General features: G+C 45.9%; 1 protein-coding gene and 1 long non-coding RNA gene across 5 annotated transcripts in view; one reads left to right on the top strand and one right to left on the bottom strand.

The window, feature by feature from the left end:
* LOC141157047 (uncharacterized) overlaps positions 1 to 20,649 on the top strand; it is a 168,387-nt gene that overhangs the window by 89,185 nt on the left and 58,553 nt on the right. The window lies entirely within an intron of this gene.
* The window catches only part of CACHD1 (cache domain containing 1), a 148,906-nt gene that overhangs the window by 77,443 nt on the left and 50,814 nt on the right, over positions 1 to 20,649 (bottom strand). The window contains exon 2 of the mRNA XM_073643817.1: positions 6,406 to 6,468. Within this exon, the coding sequence (XP_073499918.1) occupies positions 6,406 to 6,468 (63 nt within the window). The remainder of the gene's footprint in view (positions 1 to 6,405; positions 6,469 to 20,649) is intronic.

Genomic DNA, 20,649 nt, shown 5'->3' with positions numbered 1-20,649 from the left:
AGAATATTTCTATGTGGACAGATATGAAGGACTGGGTAAAGTCAGGGAAGAGGCTTAGAGCAAAATAAAAATAGTTGAGGTGTACTGCGTGTGACTTTTTTTCCTCTTCCCCATCTTAAAAAGTTGGGAAACATGCACACAGGCTTCACATGCAGCCAATATTACTAGGAGGGACGCACACACCTCACATCCAGCCTATATTACTGGGAGAGGCACAGATCTCACATCCAGCCTATATTACTGGGAGAGGCACAGACCTCACATCCAGCCTATATTACTGGGGAGAGACACACAGACCTCACATCCAGCCTATATTACTGTGGAGAGACACACAGACCTCACATCCAGCCTATATTACTGGGAGTGACAAACAGACCTCACATCCAGCCTATATTACTAGTAGTGACACACAGACCTCACATTCAGCCTATATTACTGGGAGAGGCACAGACCTCACAGAGCCTATATTACTGGGAGTGACACACAGACCTCAAGTAGAGCCTATAATCCAGGGAGAGACGCATAGAGCTCCCTCACAGCCTATATTACTGGGAGAGATACACAGACCTAACATCCAGCCTATATTACTTTGAGAAACAGATTCATATCCAGCCTATATTACTAAGAGTGACACACACAGCTCACATTCAGCCTATATTACTTGGAGAGACAGAAACCCACTCTTAATCTGAAAAAAGAGTGTAAATAATATATACACATAGACACCTATAGTTCTTATTCAATAACCGCAACCAAGAAGTTAAATAGTAAAGATTTGAATAAAGTAAATTATAAGGGATTGTCTAAAATTTTGCTAAAGTTGGAAATGTTATAAACAAATATCCGTTTGCTCACTATTGGAACCCTCACCACCTTGCTGGTCCCCATCATTCTCGTACTGATGACATCTAGTGATGAGCGAGCATACTCGCAAGTACTCGAGTAGTGAGATGCTCGGCGCTAGCCGAGTACTTGCGAGATGCTCGGGCGGATGCTCGGGTCCCCACCTCATCCTCCTCAGCCTCAGCCTCCATCTCCGAAATGACCACATCAGTCACAAGCTGGAAGCACTTCAGCACTGCCTCGACCAAGCGGCAACAAGCTGTGCTGAAGCTAATATGCTTAGGTGACAAACCACACAATGCTGAAGAGTTGTGGACAGCTCTGAAAGAGCAGGCAGATCTGTGGCTCACACCGCTGAACCTACAGCCAAGCATGGTCGTGTGTGACAATGGCTGAAACCTGGTGGCGGCTCTGAGGCGAGGCGAGCTCACACACGTACCATGCCTGGCCTATGTGCTTAACCTCGTGGTTCAGCGGTTTCTCTAATCCTACCCGGAGCTGCCAGATCTGCTTGTTAAACTACGCCACCTGTGTGCCCACTTTAGAAAGTCAACTACAGCTTCCGCCGCCCTTGCCGTGTTTCAGCAGCGTTTGCAGCTTCCGGCTCATAGACTGGTGTGTGATGTCCCCACGCGTTGGAACTCTATACTGCAGATGTTGGGAAGGATTTGTGAGCAGAAGAGGGCAGTTGTTGAGTACCAGCATCAACAAGGCCGTCGGTATTCAGTTCAGACTCCACACATAAGACCTCAGGAGTGGACATGGATGTCAGACATATGTACCATCCTTCAAAACTTTTGAGGACTCCACCAAGATGGTGATTACACACAGCCCAGCCTCATCTCATCCCAACGTGGATTGGGTGACAATGAGGAAGAGGAGGAGGAGGAAGAACAGGAGCTAGTTTCATGCGCTATAGACGGTACTACCTGCACAGCTGTCATACTGTCTGTTCAGCGTGGATGGCCAGAGGACAGAGAGGAGGAGGAGGAGAGCATGGTCAGTCATCCTCTTGGTGAGGACACGGAAGTCTTGCCTGTTAGTAGTCTGGCACGCATGGCTGAGTTTATGTAACACAGCCTTTCTCATGACCCTTGCGTTCTCAAAATTTTGGGTGACAGTCATTACTGGTTGGTGACACTTCTAGACCCAAGCTTCCAAGGGGCATTGGAGCGCCTCCAAATTTTTGGCAACCCTTGCATTCACTGCATAGGCAAACACAATGGGAGACACACTTCCTAATAATGGGAACATTGTTTTCAGGAGGCCGGCCCTCCTCTAAGTCTCTTCAAAGGGGTATTGGGGTGCAACCAAATTTTCAAAGTGGTATTGGGGTGCATCCAAATTTTGGGCAGCCCTGGCACTCACTGCATACGCAATAACAGTATAGGAGACCCACTCTTTTGTAATGGGAACAATAACTTTATAAATAATTAGAAAAGCTTGCCTGCTTTCTTCCAGAAACATCACCACACCTGTTTATGGGCCATGTGTTGTATTGCAGCTTTACAGCAAATGAGCTGCATTACCAGGCCCAACCTGTGCACAGGTGTGGTGCTGTTTCTGGAAGGAAAGCGATATGTTTTCTGATCCTGTACAAGCCATTGTACCTAAGTAATGCAGTCCCAGTTACAATCTAGGAGGCCTCCTGGAATAAGCTGCTGTAATTTTTCACTGATCATGTTTCTTCAGGAGAACAGTTGCAGTTGTGTCATTACAACTTAATGCAGCAAGTTAGTAAAACTTACTGAGGCCTGACCTCTTTACACACTGCATTGCAGTCAATCTGTGGTGGCCATTAAACCGTGCTGAATGACAAACTTCACCCTCCTTGTTTATCCTCCATCTGGCCAGTAAAATCCCGACTCTGGCCTTTCCGTGCACTGAAAGATGGCCCTGCCACTCCGGGTGATGTCATCGGGCTCAGTTTACACAGTCTTATATTACGGGGCCCAGCTCAGGGAAATTGTGTTTTTAGGACAAGTGCATTAACCCTTCCTGATCTACCACAGCTCATTGGGCTCAAATTCTTAAGGTCAGGGGTCTTCAAACTTTTCAGTAACAGGATCTTTAACAGTCTGGAGGAATGCCAACCATGGACATACACCCGCCAAATACTGCTGTGCTGGGAGAAGGCTGAAAAGATTTATTTATGCATGGAAAAAAAAAGCACCAAAGAATTACACATATAAATCACATTCACTTTTTATTAGGGACAACATTTTAATATAAATAAACCATCCCTGGTTCCAGCTGCCATCATCCTCTCCCTCAACTGAATGTGACAATAGCCACTGCATTTCCAAATATCAATATGTTACTTAGTATTTCTATAGTAATAATAGTTATATTCTTGTACACAGGGAAAAGTATTATAGTAGTTATTTTCTTGTACATAGGAGCAGTATTATAGCAGTTATATTCTTGTACATAGGAGCAATATTATAGTAGCTATATTCTTGTACATAGAGGCAGTATTATAGTAGTTATATTCTTGTACATAGGGGGCAGTATTACAGTAGTTATATTCTTGTACATAGGGGTAGTATTATAGTAGTTATATTCTTGTACATAGGGGGCAGTATTATAGTAGTTATATTCTTCTGCATAGGGAGCAGTATTATAGTAGTTATATTCTTGTACATAGGGGGCAGTATTATAGTAGTTATATTCTTCTACATAGGGGGCAGTATTATAGTAGTTATATTCTTCAACATAGGGAGCAGTATTATAGTAGTTATATTCTTGTACATAGGGGGCAGTATTATAGTAGTTATATTCTTGTACATAGGGACAGTATTATAGTAGTTATATTCTAGTACATAGGGGGCAGTATTATAGTAGTTATATTCTTGTACATAGGGGCAGTATTATAGTAGTTATATTCTTGTACATGGGGGCAGTATTATAGTAGTTATATTCATGTACATAGATGGCAGTATTATAGTAATTATATTCTTGTACATAGGGGGCAGTATTATAGTAGTTATATTCTTGTACATAGGGGGCAGTATTATAGTAGTTATATTCTTGTACATAGGAGCAGTATTATAGTAGTTATATTCTTGTACATAGGGGGCAGTATTATAGTAGTTATATTCTTGTACATAGGAGCAGTATTATAGTAGTTATATTCTTGTACATAGGGGGCAGTATTACAGTAGTTATATTCTTGTACATAGGGACAGTATTACAGTAGTTATATTCTTGTACATAGGGACAGTATTACAGTAGTTATATTCTTGTATATAGAAGCAGTATTATAGTAGTTATATTCTTGTACATAGGAGCAGTATTATAGTAGTTATATTCTTGTACATAGGAGCAGTATTATAGTAGTTATATTCTTGTACATAGGAGCAGTATTATAGTAGTTATATTCTTGTACATAGGGGGCAGTATTACAGTAGTTATATTCTTGTATATAGAAGCAGTATTATAGTAGTTATATTCTTGTACATAGAGGGCAGTATTATAGTAGTTATATTCTTGTACATAGGAGCAGTATTATAGTAGTTATATTCTTGTACATAGGGGCAGTATTATAGTAGTTATATTCTTGTACATAGGGGCAGTATTATAGTAGTTATATTCTTGTACATAGGAGCAGTATTACAGTAGTTATATTCTTGTACATAGGGGCAGTATTATAGTAGTTATATTCTTGTACATAGGGGCAGTATTATAGTAGTTATATTCTTGTACATAGGAGCAGTAATATAGTAGTTATATTCTTGTACATAGGAGCAGTATTACAGTAGTTATATTCTTGTACATAGGGGGCAGTATTATAGTAGTTATATTCTTGTACATAGGGGCAGTATTATAGTAGTTATATTCTTGTACATAGGGGGCAGTATTATAGTAGTTATATTCTTGTACATAGGAGCAGTATTATAGTAGTTATATTCTTGTATATAGGAGCAGTATTATAGTAGTTATATTCTTGTACATAGGAGCAGTATTATAGTAGTTATATTCTTGTACATAGGAGCAGTATTATAGTAGTTATATTCTTGTACATAGGGGCAGTATTATAGTAGTTATATTCATGTACATAGATGGCAGTATTATAGTAATTATATTCTTGTACATAGGGGGCAGTATTATAGTAGTTATATTCTTGTACATAGGGGGCAGTATTATAGTAGTTATATTCTTGTACATAGGGGGCAGTATTATAGTAGTTATATTCTTGTACATAGGAGCAGTATTATAGTAGTTATATTCTTGTACATAGGGGCAGTATTATAGTAGTTATATTCTTGTACATAGGAGCAGTAATATAGTAGTTATATTCTTGTACATAGGAGCAGTATTACAGTAGTTATATTCTTGTACATAGGGGGCAGTATTATAGTAGTTATATTCTTGTACATAGGGGCAGTATTATAGTAGTTATATTCTTGTACATAGGGGGCAGTATTATAGTAGTTATATTCTTGTACATAGGAGCAGTATTATAGTAGTTATATTCTTGTATATAGGAGCAGTATTATAGTAGTTATATTCTTGTACATAGGAGCAGTATTATAGTAGTTATATTCTTGTACATAGGAGCAGTATTATAGTAGTTATATTCTTGTACATAGGGGCAGTATTATAGTAGTTATATTCATGTACATAGATGGCAGTATTATAGTAATTATATTCTTGTACATAGGGGGCAGTATTATAGTAGTTATATTCTTGTACATAGGGGGCAGTATTATAGTAGTTATATTCTTGTACATAGGGGGCAGTATTATAGTAGTTATATTCTTGTACATAGGAGCAGTATTATAGTAGTTATATTCTTGTACATAGGGGGCAGTATTATAGTAGTTATATTCTTGTACATAGGAGCAGTATTATAGTAGTTATATTCTTGTACATAGGGGGCAGTATTACAGTAGTTATATTCTTGTACATAGGGACAGTATTATAGTAGTTATATTCTAGTACATAGGGGGCAGTATTATAGTAGTTATATTCTTGTACATAGGAGCAGTATTATAGTAGTTATATTCTTGTACATAGGAGCAGTATTATAGTAGTTATATTCTTGTACATAGGGGGCAGTATTATAGTAGTTATATTCTTGTACATAGGAGCAGTATTATAGTAGTTATATTCTTGTATATAGGAGCAGTATTATAGTAGTTATATTCTTGTACATAGGAGCAGTATTATAGTAGTTATATTCTTGTACATAGGAGCAGTATTATAGTAGTTATATTCTTGTACATAGGAGCAGTATTATAGTAGTTATATTCTTGTACATAGGAGCAGTATTATAGTAGTTATATTCTTGTACATAGGGGGCAGTATTAAAGTAGTTATATTCTTGTATATAGAAGCAGGATTACGTCAACTAATTACATCACATAAGTAGTAATGAATGTACAGTTTCATTTACACTAAAAAGGTAAAAAGTCTGAAATAGCGAGTAAAACGGTTATTTCGCTCAGGCGTCTGTTCTCCACCTTACGGGACAAGATGTATTACATTTTCTAGTGTTTTATATGGACAAAAAAAGCCAAGTCTACATAAACATTGAGCAAAACTAATTTGTGAACTTACTTGTTGGACTTCACCTTCGCCATTTGAAATCTTCTCCGTATAGACAAATGAATTGAATATTCTCTGTAGATGCAAAAAAGACAAAAGCAAAAAAGTTATGTGAAATTGAGCGAATTACTATAAAATCTGTCAACTATATTAGTAATGCACTTTATCCCGAACTCTACTACAACTCCCAATATTCTATGCAAAATGACATAAGTAATTCAGCACATGGCTGAGGATTTCATGTAAATGGCGCATAAATGGTAACATCCCCAATCATTCCAGTATGTCACATGTAATCATTTCCAGCAATTCTGAATCCGCCGGGCACATTTCTTTGATTTGCTGTATATCACCCGTTCCCGGTTTCATTATGGGAGGAGGATATTGTGATGACTCCGCATCGCTCTATCACAAATCCCCCCCCCCAAGCCCTGCTCATTCTGCAAATCCAATGGATTCAATTTCCCCCCTTTCTATATCAGACCCTTTCTCCGTTTCACTCTGGCTGGGGATTGGGGAATTTAAGAAATGTGAACTCACAGATCTAAAAGGCAGCAATAAATCTCTTCCGTTTAACAGCTCCAAGAGCCAAAAAAAGATTCTGGGCTTTGTAAGGGTTTCTTTCTCCATACAACTCCATTAGCCAGCACATGTCATTTACCTTACACCCCAGGACGTGGGCTGCTGGGATCTATCAATAGAAATGGAGAGCAGCAAAGAGCGCCCCCTCTGGGTGTCATTATATAATCAATAAAAATAATAAAAAAAAATTTGGCTACAGGGGACGTCCTTCCAGACCTGACATATCCCTTAAGTCAAGTGCATTATGAATTTTACGGAGATTATTATTATTTATTATTATAGGGCCATTTATTCCATGGCGCTTTACATGTGAATAATAATGCTTTTTATTTTTGCCTTTAACATTAATTTTGTGAATTTTTAGCGCAAAGGTCACGTGTGCCGCTGAAATGACATTAAATTTGCACAAAAATTTCAGGAGTCCATTAATCACTCCAGAGGAGGGGAGGGAGCAAGAGTAAATCAGTGCAAAAATTAGAAATTTTATGACCTGATTGATGAAGCAAGCATAACATGTGGAAAATCCAAACCTAACCTACAATGACTGACATTTAAAAAAAAAAAAAAAAAATTAAAAGGAAAAATAATAAAAACACAATCATAAAATCACACCCCCAAAAAAAGTGCAAATGCAATACTGAATCGGAATTTCTGGAGGGCCCGTCCTGCCCTGCATTACAGAGAAAGGCATTAATATAAATGGACAGTGTGTAATACTCCATTTCACCTGTGGTGGTGCTGAAGGGAAACTGAACATCTAAGCATGTGCGTACATTATGTATTTGGTGAAGATATTTCGGCACTATTTCTGCATCTCATGGCAGGAAAAATTCTGCATAAAATAGGCACATTTTTGATGCAGAATTTTGCCTACTCATTAGTATACATGAAATGTGCAACACTGAAAGAATTGACATCCTGAAGATTTAAATCTGCGCGTCACAAATAAGCAACGTGTGCATGAGACTTCAGGATTCTCATTCATTTTGCTGGCATCAAAAAAGCGACATATCTGCAACGTGTGAACAGGAAAGACACTCACTGTCACAGATTACAGCTGATCGCTGGGATATGATCTCATGTTCCTATCCACCCGGAGACCCCCTTTAATCTTTTTTGGGAAAATAAAAGCTGAGTGCTGATTGGTAGCTATGGCCGACAAGGCCAATTTCCTTAAAGACAAAGTGATTATTTTGAACATTTGCGATTGATCACCTATTTGAAAGTGATAAATCTGAGTGATTGCATTGTGAGGTCCTATGTATATACAGGTTATTGGGGTACAGACAAAATATTTTCATCCCTAACCCTCCACCAGTGATTTATAATCACAATTTAGCCTAAATTTAAGTGTTCAAAAGCAACAATTAACTTTCCGAGCTAAACCCGATAGCAATATTTAACCGACGCGAGCCCATGCCGCGCTCACCGACGAACACTTTGAACTTTCCGATTTCAGGGTAAAGAGGTGTTCTGGTTTTCATTAAAATCTGTGCAGCCGAGGTAAAAAAAAAACCTATTAGCAAATCTGCCGACCAAAATATATATAAAAAAAAAAAAAACAGTAAATCCACATTAAATTAGGACTGCACCATTTTTGTGAAAAGGTCTAGTCACCCGGCGGTTCACAGATAACGTCTTCCGATTCTTCCCTGAGGCTACGAAATAATTGCTAGCAAAATGCCAGTAATATAACTTGCTGCGCCCTCCGCCCGCCCCATCTTATTTACTGAGAAGAGAATGGAGGAGCGAGATAGCAGACAACAAGACGGAAAAGAAAATGTTACATTCAGAAATCGCTACACTCCACAAGATGGAGAATAACAACAGAGAAGGAAAAGAGATGGAATGATGGAAATCCCTGGATGGATAGATGGAAACTGATCTGCAAATGAGGGAAAAAAGGAAACATGTTCGAAACATCGATTTATTCAGTATTGACTGGAGCAGCTGCACAGGGGCCCTATAGGCTCAAGGGCCACTCACCTATAAAGCAGTTTATACAATTGCTCGTAAGGGCATAAACTACTAAACCTCATAACACACAACTACTGCAGTATCGTTAGACACAGAACTAGGCGTCTTATGTTGAGCTATGGCAAATGAGGGGGTCTTTATGCACTTTTTGCACTCGGGTGGTCTGTGTCCAAATTGTGCTATGAACCAGACATCCATTTTTAGGTGTTGCCACCAATCTCAAAGGCTAGCATGGTGCAGAGCAAGACGGCAATGGAGGCAGGTCCATGAAATTCAGCGATGAGTCCGGCTTTTGTCTAGGATGCAATGATAGCCGAAGATCGGTCTGGAGACCACGTGGGCAACGTCATGAAGAGGACTTCACAAGAAAATGTTACACCAGTCCAGCACCCAGGATTACAGTGTTGGGTGGCATACTGCACAGTAGTCTGACCCCTCAAGTCTTCATTCCAGGTGAATGAATAGCTCACAGTTACATAGATAAGTGGTGAAAACAGTAGTGCGGCCATTTCTCCAAAGTGTCCCAAGAGCAGTTTTCCAACATGACAACCAAGCAGCCTTTGTGGCCTAAACGTGACACTGTGGCTGCAGTCTCTCCGGACTTGTCCCCCATCGAGCAAATTGGGGATGTCACTGGTCGGCGATTACACAGGAGCTGCCAGCAGAGGATCTTGATGATTTGTCCAAGTGCATTCAGCGGCAGAATCTTCCTTCAGATGACCATTAATAACCTCACTGATTGCAGAGGAGGCTGGAAATGTTGGGATTCCTGCACGCGGCTCATACTCCAGAATGAACACATCCAGAAGTTTTGAAAATTCTGCTTCCGTTTTTTAATAATTTACAATGTCTGATTAATCCCTATCTTGTGATTTCCATAATTCCTCCACTTTTCCTTCTTGGTTTTACATTTTCAACATTGAGGAGTGTAGATATCCAAACACACTGATACACTATAAAGATATAGATGTATATGGCGGTATTCAGTCCTGGAAGATTCTGTACTGAAAATCTGCAAAAATTTACAGTACGAGCTCCCAGCAAAAAGAACAAAAAAAACTTAAGGCATGCCATGGATTTTTAGTTTCATTGCAGCAAAGGATGGATTCTACTATAACATACAAATACCAGACTGGTGCGGCTATCCACTAATTACACAAGAAAATTAATGGGTGAATTTTGCATCCAAATCCACTCTGGAAAAAACGTAAGTGCTCGTACTCCTTACCTCCAATGTCTCACCATTTATCCAATATCCATAGGTAACTTTACAAACTTCAATTATTCCAATAGTCACTTTACAGCACTGCAGCGAGTGAATATCTCCTGAGCGATCTGGCCAAATAGACGATCAATCACAAATTTTCTTGACAAGGAACAAGGGTTGCTACACATGAAAAAACACCCGGACCCCCACTGTCTTGTGACCCCAGTGACTGTGATGTGGAGCAGCTTCCATAGCTGTATGATGTTGCATGTAAACACTCAGCAGTTTGCGCAGTCATGACTGGACCATATCATGGCACCAACATTGTTGTAGCAGGGTGTGAGACCACATACAGACGTGGCGATTTTCCCTATTTATTAGGCACTTGCTGCATTTCATTCATTTGAAATGCGTTAAAAGAAATCAAATGACAGATCGGACATGGCGCACATTTGCCGAATGTAAAAGTTAGGGTTTTATTTTTTGTAGAATGACAAAGTCTGTCAAGACCAATGGAGGTCGTAGTGGCTTCTAGCCAGCAATATCAATAAGGGCTTACTCATGCGACCGTATAGAGGCCATATTTGACGGTCCGTGTTATGGCCACAATTTGCGGGTCTTCATATACATTTGGGTCAGTCAAGCCAGAAATTGAGGCTAATACACAGAGTAAAATACAGCTGCTATACTGTTGTGCAAAAAAGCCTTAGGGCTCTTTCAGATGGACGTATTTTGGTCCATGGGATGTGAGCGTGGGTCCCAATGGCGGCAGGCCATGCCACTGCTATGGGGCCCATGAGTCAGGGGGACCGGCACCGCAACGGGCCCCACCTTCGCCCGTTAGCACCCACACCGCCCGGCCGCCACCCGCACAGAATGATGGGGGTGGAAACGCCTGCTGACGCTCCCTCCTACATCATCATTGCTCGCGCTGACGGCAAAAGGGGGGGCCCAGTGCGAGCAATGATGATTGAGGACGGAGCATCCGCAGACACTTCCACCCCATCATTCGTCCTTGACGTCTGACGTCTCAGAGCAGCGGGCGCGATGACGTCATTACAAGGCGCCCGCTGCTCTGAGATGTCCGGAGAGGTGAGTACTGTATTTATTTTTGTTTAATCAGTGAACGGTAGCCTTAATATAGTATGGGGGTGCATTATATTGTGTGGATGTCCATGGGTGGGGGTGCATTATATTGTGTGGAGGACCATGGGGGTACATTATATTGTGTTGAGGACCATGGGGGTGCATTATTCTGTATGGAGGGGGGGGGGGGGGGGGACCATGGGGTGCGCATTATACTAGTATAGAGGACCAAGGGGGGGTACATTATATTTTGTGGAGGACCATGGGGAGTGCATTATATTTTATAGAGGACCATGGGGAGTGCACTATTATATATGGAGGATTATAGGGGGCGCATTTGTGGAACCCCAGGGGTCTGGTTACCACAGTAATAGCAATATTACGTCTGTGAGCAGGTGGGAGGTCTCCTGGTCAGGAATCCTGAGCATGCCACACCTCCTGCCCAGTCCTGGGAGGGGAAGCACTTCCCCTATATGAACTGGGGCTGAGGTAGGGTTAGAAGAGAACACAGACAGAGACACAGTCTGGTCTGGAGTGGAGCTGATACAGGGAGAGTAAGATCAGGAGCTCTCTGGGAGCAGTGATAAAAGGGGTCAGAGACTGGAAGCTGTAGAGCTCGTCCTGACTGAAGAGATCTCACCGGACACGGAGTCCGAGGCTGTGGGGACTGTTCCATACCCAGCAGCAGAAACCGACCGGCAGGGGATTTCAGGTCCTCTGGCCAAGAAACCCGAAGGCATGGTCACACGCAAGGGACCAGCACCGCCGTCCTGGAGCGGAGGCTACCAGAAGGCCCCGAGTCACCGGCCATACGGGTGAGCACCACACGGTACACTCAGGGACGTGGGCTACTTTTACCCGCTTCTAGCAAGGTAGCCAAGAAGAGTACAGTTAGTTGGGGAGGCCTACAACTCCGCCTGGCCAGGGGAGATCCTGTCTGCTCACGGACTGACCAGGCCCCGATCGCTAGCCAGTACTCCCGGGAGGGTCTATCTTTGTCACCAGTAAAGACCCTGAACTACACCGCACAGTCTCTGAGTGGTTCCTGGTGCCTGCGTGCAATTCTACCATCCCCATCATCCACGTCCGCTGCCCTGAGGCCATACCCCTCCCGTTGGGGGTTATACTACCCACGCTGCACAACTGTACCACCGGCCTCAGCGGTCTGCCCTGCAGCGGCGGTTTCATAACCGCATTCAACGGGTGGCGTAGTCGAACAATATAACAACTTATACTAAAATCCGCCACTGAGTTTGACACCCTGGGCACGGACCGGGTCACCGCCACGAGGACTACTACCCCCAACAGATCCGGCTCCGGTTATTCCCCAAGCATGGCCCAGGGGGCGCGTCAACTTTTGGCGTAGTCGGCAGGATTCCGTGCCCGCAACCACCGGGTACTGCGTGCCTGAAAAAGACTGATAAACTTACCTGTGGTGAAGATTCCCGCCATCCGACGCCATCTTTTGCCTTCTTCCCGCCATCCGTGGAGTTTTCCTGCCATCCGACGCCATCTTTTGCCTTCTTCCCGCCATCCGTGGAGTTTTCCCGCCGTGGACGCCGTCTCGAGGACGCCGCGCGGGAAGAAGAGGGGCGTGGACTCCGAAAGCGCGCGAGAACTGAAGCCCCGCCTCACGTCCGGACGTTGCGTAAGGTCCTGGAAGGAGCCCAGCAGACGCCGACGTCACGCGACGGAAGGTCCTCAACCCTGACGATCTACTGCGGAGCCGCGGCCTACGGAAGAGGATCATCGCAAGGTAGGCCACGGTCCACTAGGGGGGAGGAGGATGTCGGATACGGAGGAGAGCTTCACTGCCACAGCCACCGCCAGCACCACCGCTGCTGCAGTCATGCCTTTCACCATGCCCTATATCCCGGGGGCAGCCTGGCTACCCCAGTACTCAGGGGAGTCACATACCCTAAATGACTTCAGAGAAAGGCTGGATAGCCTCTTCCAGGTGTACCCCCTCACAGAAGAGCAAAAAGTGAGCATCCTGGTGGCTCAATTAACAGGGGCAGCCCAAAGGGAGGTAAAGTCCTGGCCACCTGGGAGGAAGAGGACTGTCAGAGAGATACTAGCCCGGCTGAAAGACACATTTGACACCCGCACCTCAGCCGAAATAAAGCTTCGATTTTACGGGTGCAAGCAGCGAGCACATGAGAGTATAAGAGACTATGCTTTAAACCTACAAGAGGCCCTGAGAGCCATTAAGCAGGCAGACCCTGACAGCGTGGGAAATGAAGATAAGCTGTTGACTGAACAATTTATTGAGGGTCTACTGTGCAATGCCCACCGAACCCAGTTGCGGGCAATGGCCTTACAGGACCCTGACCTGGACTTTGCACAGTTCAAGGACAGAGCCATCCGGGTGCTCCGAGAACCTGCACCAGGTGGCGCTGTGACCCACAGGCGCCCTGCTATCACTTACCACCAGGAGACGGCGCCCTTGTCTGCAGGGCCTGTGGGAGCTGATGCGCAGGCTTTAAACAGTGACCCGGCTACAGACCTGCACCATCAGGTCCAAGAGCTAACTAAAAGCGTTGCCGCGCTAACCCGAACTGTGCAGTCTTTACAGGTTTCTACTCCAGAGAAGATCCAGCTGGCATCCGGACCGGAGGATATCCCGTGGCGCCGACCAAGGAGGACCCCACCGGCCAGAGGAAGACCCAGCGACCGATACAACGAGGACGGACAACCCATCTGCCGCCGCTGCAATCAACCCGGACATATGGCAAGGTACTGTCCTTTAAAACTGGCACAACCTGGGGTAGAGGGCCAACCCCTAGGAATAAGATCACCAGGCCCATCGAACTGGCGTGACAAATACGTGGGAGGACGTCCAGTCTTGCCTGTAGTACTGGATGGCATTCCTATGAGTGCCCTACTTGACACCAGGTCACAGGTCACCACCATCCCGTACGTGCTCTTCAAGCAGTACTGGAATGATTCGGATATAACCCGCTACCCAGACGACGACTTGAGTATCATCGCCAGCAATGGTCAGCCCGTGCCACAGATCGGATTTAAAGAGGTGACCATTAAAATCGGTAAAGTCGAACTGGCAGCACAGGGACTGATCATTGTGGACATTGACAAGCGCGAGAGTCACCCAAAGATAACTCTAGGAACTAATGTGATTGAAAATTGTCTTGCAGAGGTGATTCTTATTTTACAGCAGGTTGCCAAGAACGCCAGCTCCGGCCAGCAGCGAGTGCTCCAAAAAGAGATCCGGGCACTGATGCGACGGCAACAGGAGGAACTCTCCGGTGGTGAGATTGGTAGCGTGAGGATGTGTGACCCTTTCCCTATTGCCATGCCCCCAAAAAGTGAAATGATGATTTGGTGCCGGGCAGCTATTGGTCTGAGAGGTAGAGATTACCAGGCAATGGTAGAACCAGTCTACTCAGATAGTAGGCCCACCATTTTGACGGCACGGGGGGTGGTTGATGTACGCCATGGGAGGGTGCCCGTTCGCATAATAAATATCGGGAAGAGGGAAGTGTACCTGCCCCGGTATGCTACGCTAACCAAATTGTATACCATCAACCAAAATTCTGTACAGTCCGTGGAACCCTTGCCTCCATCTCATCCAGAGGAAGGTAACGGCTCTGAGCAACAAATGGAGGACTGGTGTCAGCAACTGCATTTGGGTACTGACTCCACACCCGCTCACCAAAAGCAGGGAGTCTACCGGGTGATCCAGGAATACGAGAGAGTGTTCAGTAAACACCCGCTAGACTTCGGGCGAGTGAAGGGAGTGGAACATCACATCCCCACGGGAGACCATCCTCCCATAAAGGAGAGGTATCGTCCCGTACCCCCTGCACACTACCAACACGCCAAGGGGATGCTTAGAGACATGAAGGAGGCTGGGGTAATCAGGGATAGCTGTAGTCCCTGGGCAGCTCCACTAGTCTTGGTTAAAAAGAAAGACAACACCATGAGAATGTGTGCAGATTACCGTAAAATCAACCGTATCACACACAAAGATGCGTACCCCTTACCAAGGATAGAGGAGTCTTTGGCTGCTTTAAAATCTGCTAACTTCTTCTCCACTTTGGATCTCACTAGCGGGTACTGGCAGGTTCCTGTAGCAGAGGCGGACCGGGAGAAGACCGCATTCACCACCCCGATGGGACTTAGCGAGTTTACCTGCATGCCGTTCGGACTCTGCAACGCACCAGGAACCTTCCAACGATTGATGGAATGCTGTCTGGGACACCGGAACTTTGAGACGGTCCTGCTGTACCTGGACGATGTTATAGTTTATTCCAAAACCTACGAGGACCACCTGAAACACCTGGCGGAGGTGTTTGAAGCCCTGGCAAACTACGGTCTGAAGGTGAAACCGTCGAAGTGTCACCTGCTAAAACCAAAAGTGCAGTACCTGGGACACGTGGTGAGTGCTAACGGAGTGGCCCCCGACCCTGATAAGATCACCGCGATTAAGGAATGGCCAAGACCCTCCAGCGTAAAGGAAGTGCGGCAGTTCCTCGGGTTGGTAGGCTACTACCGAAGATTCATTCCCGGTTTCACCAAAAAGGCAGCTCCTATGCAGGACCTCCTGATAGGCCAGTCCAGGAAGGCCAAGAACCAGAAGCCGCCCTTCAGATGGGAGAAGCTGGAAGAAGAGTCCTTCCGCCAGCTGAAGATGGCCCTCACGGGGGATGAAATCCTGGCGTACCCTGATTACAGCCAGCCCTTTATCCTCTACACCGACGCAAGTAACATCGGGCTAGGAGCCGTACTGTCCCAGATCCAGCAGGGGAGAGAACGGGTAATTGCTTACGCCAGCCGAAAACTGCGACCCACCGAAAGAAACCCTGAGAATTACAGCTCATTTAAGCTAGAGTTCCTGGCAGTGGTGTGGGCAGTCACCGAACGCTTTAAGCACTACCTCGCCTCTTCCCGGTTCACCGTGTACACGGAAAACAACCCGTTGACACACCTGGACACTGCAAGACTCGGTGCCCTGGAGCAGAGATGGATGGCCCGCCTGTCCAACTATGAGTTCACGATTAAATACCGGGCAGGACGCTCCAATACCAACGCGGATGCTTTGTCCAGAATGCCAAACCTACCGGACGTAGGGGAAGATCCAGAGGAATTGGAAGAAGTTGAACTCCCCGCGTTTCACCGTCATGGGACTACCCAGTATTCCCACCGTGTAAGGGGTAAGCAATCCACTACGTTCAACCCCTTACCTCATTACAACTGGGCGGAAACTCAGGACAGTGACCCCGCCGTCCGACGGGTGAAGGAGATGCTGACTCAGCCAGATGCCCGCCTTGACCCAGACGCTCCGGAGGAGACCAAGCAACTGTGGGCTGAGAAGAGTCGACTGTTTCTTTACAAGGGGAAGTTGTGCCGCAGAATGGTTAACTCCCGGACGCATGAACTGGTCTGGCAAGTAGTGGTGCCAAGAAGAGACGCGGCTATGGTACTGGAGGCATACCACGACGGAGCTGGGCACTTCGGATGGAAGAAGCTGGAGTTCCTGCTGCGCGGGCGGTTCCACTGGGTAGGCATGAGAGGAACCATCGAGAGGTGGTGCAGAGACTGTGGCCCATGCAACCTAAGAAGGAAGGACCGTGCCAGCCAGAAGACTCCCCTGCAGTCCATCGTCACCAGGCAGCCGTTGGAACTGGTAGCCTTGGACCATGTAAAACTGACCCCCAGCAGAAGTGGCTACGTCTATGCGTTGACCATCGTGGATCACTATTTCCGGTTCTTGGTTGTAGTCCCCGTCAAGGACTTAACGGCTCAAACAGCAGCTAGAGCCTTCCAGCAGCACTTCTGCCGTCCACACGGATACCCAGAGCAGGTGCTGACGGACCAAGGACCTGCCTTTGAAGCGGAAGTCTTCCAGGAGTTCTGCACTCTGTATGGCTGCCGGAAGATAAGAACAACACCCTATCATCCGCAAACCAATGGACTCTGCGAGAAGATGAACCAGGTGGTGATAGACCTTCTGAAAACATTGCCCCTGGAAGAACGCAGTCTGTGGCCTGAGAAACTGCCTGATCTGGTGGACCTATACAACCACATCCCTGTAGGTTCTACCAACTGTACCCCGGCTTACCTAATGAGAGCAAGACCTGGTAAGCTGCCTGTTGATCTGGATATGGGAGTCCTGACACCCGACGACACTTCACCAGAAGCAGACTGGGACACAGAGAGGCAGCAGCAGTACCGGAAAGTACAGGAGAGCATTGAGCGAAGTCTCCGTCAAGCAAGAGAAAGACAGGAGAAGACTTACAACCAGTATGCTCCCGCTGTTCCCCTGGTACCTGGAGAGCAGGTCTTGAAGAGGAAAAGACGGCTCCACAAGTTGGACGACCAGTGGGAGAAGGACCCGTACACCGTACTGCCATCAAGCCATGAAAACCCGAAAGTCTGCACAATCAGTAAGGATGGAGGAGAAACCACAGCCATTGTCTCCCGAGATCACCTGAAGAAGTGTCCCGAGCAGCTACGAAACCCTGAAGAAGATCAAGAAAACCCTCGACCCGCAGAGGAAAGGGAAGAGATGGTCAGTACTGTACTCGGAGACTTCCCTCGGTCTTGGACACAAGTAAATGGCGCTGTTGTGGTACCCGTCCTCACCTTCCTCCAGCCAGCACCCCAAGTGCCTACAGAAAAACAGGTAGAGCTGGAAGAGCAGCTGGTCCAGGAGGCAGAAGACCCCACACAAGCAGACCAGGAGAATCGACCCTCTGCTTATAGTGAGCCTGCCGTGCCCCTAGTGAGCCAAAGAGTCCGTAGACAGCTGCCCAGCTTACCTTTAACAGCTCCTACACCCTGTAGTGCAGGACCAGTTAGTCAGCTCCGTAGGTCCACTAGAGCCACTAGAGGCCAGTTGCCCGTACGTTGGAGGATCTAAAGTGTTTAGACTGTTTTATTAATATTTACCTGTTTACTGTTGCTTGTAAATAATTATGTTTTTCCAGTTATTTTATAGGTGTCTTTTGTGGATTTACTAGAACTCTATTGTATATATGTTTGGAGCGTAACTCAGGAACGGACTAAAGACTGTTAAAGACTCGGGGCAGAACAGACCCCTACCTGGTTACGGCTCCCTGTTCTTTGGTGAAATGGACACCCTTTTTGCTTCAAAAATTGCACCCGGTTGCGGACACGCCGTGACCACTTTAACATGTTTTTCCTTATTGTATTGTTCCTGTTAATACCCTGTTATGTTTTCAAAAATATGTTTAGTCCCGGAGTACTAAATTTTACTAGGGGGGAATGTGGAACCCCAGGGGTCTGGTTACCACACTAATAGCAATATTACGTCTGTGAGCAGGTGGGTGGTCTCCTGGTCAGGAATCCTGAGCATGCCACACCTCCTGCCCAGTCCTGGGAGGGGAAGCACTTCCCCTATATGAACTGGGGCTGAGGTAGGGTTAGAAGAGAACACAGACAGAGACACAGTCTGGTCTGGAGTGGAGCTGATACAGGGAGAGTAAGATCAGGAGCTCTCTGGGAGCAGTGATAAAAGGGGTCAGAGACTGGAAGCTGTAGAGCTCGTCCTGACTGAAGAGATCTCACCGGACACGGAGTCCGAGGCTGTGGGGACTGTTCCATACCCAGCAGCAGAAACCGACCGGCAGGGGATTTCAGGTCCTCTGGCCAAGAAACCCGAAGGCACGGTTACACGCAAGGGACCAGCACCGCCGTCCTGGAGCGGAGGCTACCAGAAGGCCCCGAGTCACCGGCCATACGGGTGAGCACCACACGGTACACTCAGGGACGTGGGCTACTTTTACCCGCTTCTAGCAAGGTAGCCAAGAAGAGTGCAGACAGACGGGGAGGCCTACAACTCCGCCTGGCCAGGGGAGATCCTGTCTGCTCACGGACTGACCAGGCCCCGATCGCTAGCCAGTACTCCCGGGAGGGTCTATCTTTGTCACCAGTAAAGACCCTGAACTACACCGCACCGTCTCTGAGTGGTTCCTGGTGCCTGCGTGCAATTCTACCATCCCCATCATCCACGTCCGCTGCCCTGAGGCCATACCCCTCCCGTTGGGGGTTATACTACCCACGCTGCACAACTGTACCACCGGCCTCAGCGGTCTGCCCTGCAGCGGCGGTTTCATAACCGCATTCAACGGGTGGCGTAGTCGAACAATATAACAACTTATACTAAAATCCGCCACTGAGTTTGACACCCTGGGCACGGACCGGGTCACCGCCACGAGGACTACTACCCCCAACAGATCCGGCTCCGGTTATTCCCCAAGCATGGCCCAGGGGGCGCGTCACATTATACTATATGGAAGACTATGTGGGAGTCCATTATACTGTATGCAAGCAATTATACAGTGTGAAGGTTTGAGTGGGTCTATCATACTGTGTGGGGGGCTGCGTGGGAGTCCCAGTTGGGGGATCATACTGTGTTTGGGTCACCATACTTTACCTTGGGAGTTGAAGTAAGGTATAGTAGGGTTATTATACTGTGTATGCAGAGGAATTCACCATGGGGGTATCATACTGTGCTTGGGGGGCACTTCTGTATGCATAATACTTTATGGGGGCAATGAAAGATGAATCTAGGAATTCAGCAAGAGGAAAATTACTATTGTGGACAAAGTGCACGCTACTGTTTTTTCGATGAGAGTCGCCAATTAAACTCAATGGGTGGTTAAAAAAAACAGATAGCTTATAGTTTTTCATATGGCAGTGGGAACCCAGCCAAAAAAATAAAAAAAATAGTGAAAAAGTAAACTATATTATATACCAGCAAATTATAGTTTGACCTACTAGAGAATTAATTTCCTGAACTTTCCCAAGGATAAATCTTGTATCCCAGAGAAGAGAAGGTCCGTGAACAGAGCGAGCGATAGTGTGATCTGATCACATGAAGGTCACGAGAAGTCGGGGATTACTACTCCAATCAAGGTCACACTGGGACATTCATCCCACAAGAAAAACAAGAACCAACCAGGCAGCATGATAATGAGGTTCTGCAGCAGTAGAGGCAGTGTGTACATCACCTGCTAGGTTGCTTTTGTCAGGATTATGGCGTTTGGCATAGAGTATGCTGTGACTTGTAGTCCATTTGGTTTTCCCATACTATATAGTTATATGCAATCACTTTCTCATTGCTGGGGCCCTGCAATGATTCTGAGAATGAAGGGGACACAACACTAGTATAGAGCCGTGTCCGCTAACAGGAGTTAATATATATTTAGAGATGCAGAGTCTTCATTTCCAAATTCTAAGGCTGTGTTCACACATTGCGTTTTTTTTTTATGCAGATTTTCAGCTGCGTTTTACATTCCAGCAAAGCCTATGAGATTCCAGAAATCTCATGCACACACCTTGGCATTTGTTTGATCAGTATTCTGTACTTTGCATGTTTTTTTTTTGCAGAATAGAACATGCCACTTCTTTCAGCGATT

Source organism: Phyllobates terribilis, unplaced genomic scaffold (genome assembly GCF_046119375.1).
Source record: "Phyllobates terribilis strain yellow unplaced genomic scaffold, ASM4611937v1 Scaffold_8__6_contigs__length_399053987, whole genome shotgun sequence".
In the NCBI taxonomy this organism is placed as follows: domain Eukaryota; kingdom Metazoa; phylum Chordata; class Amphibia; order Anura; family Dendrobatidae; genus Phyllobates; species Phyllobates terribilis.
Note: the sequence above shows the minus strand (reverse complement) of the source record. Positions and strands in the feature narration are given on the sequence as shown.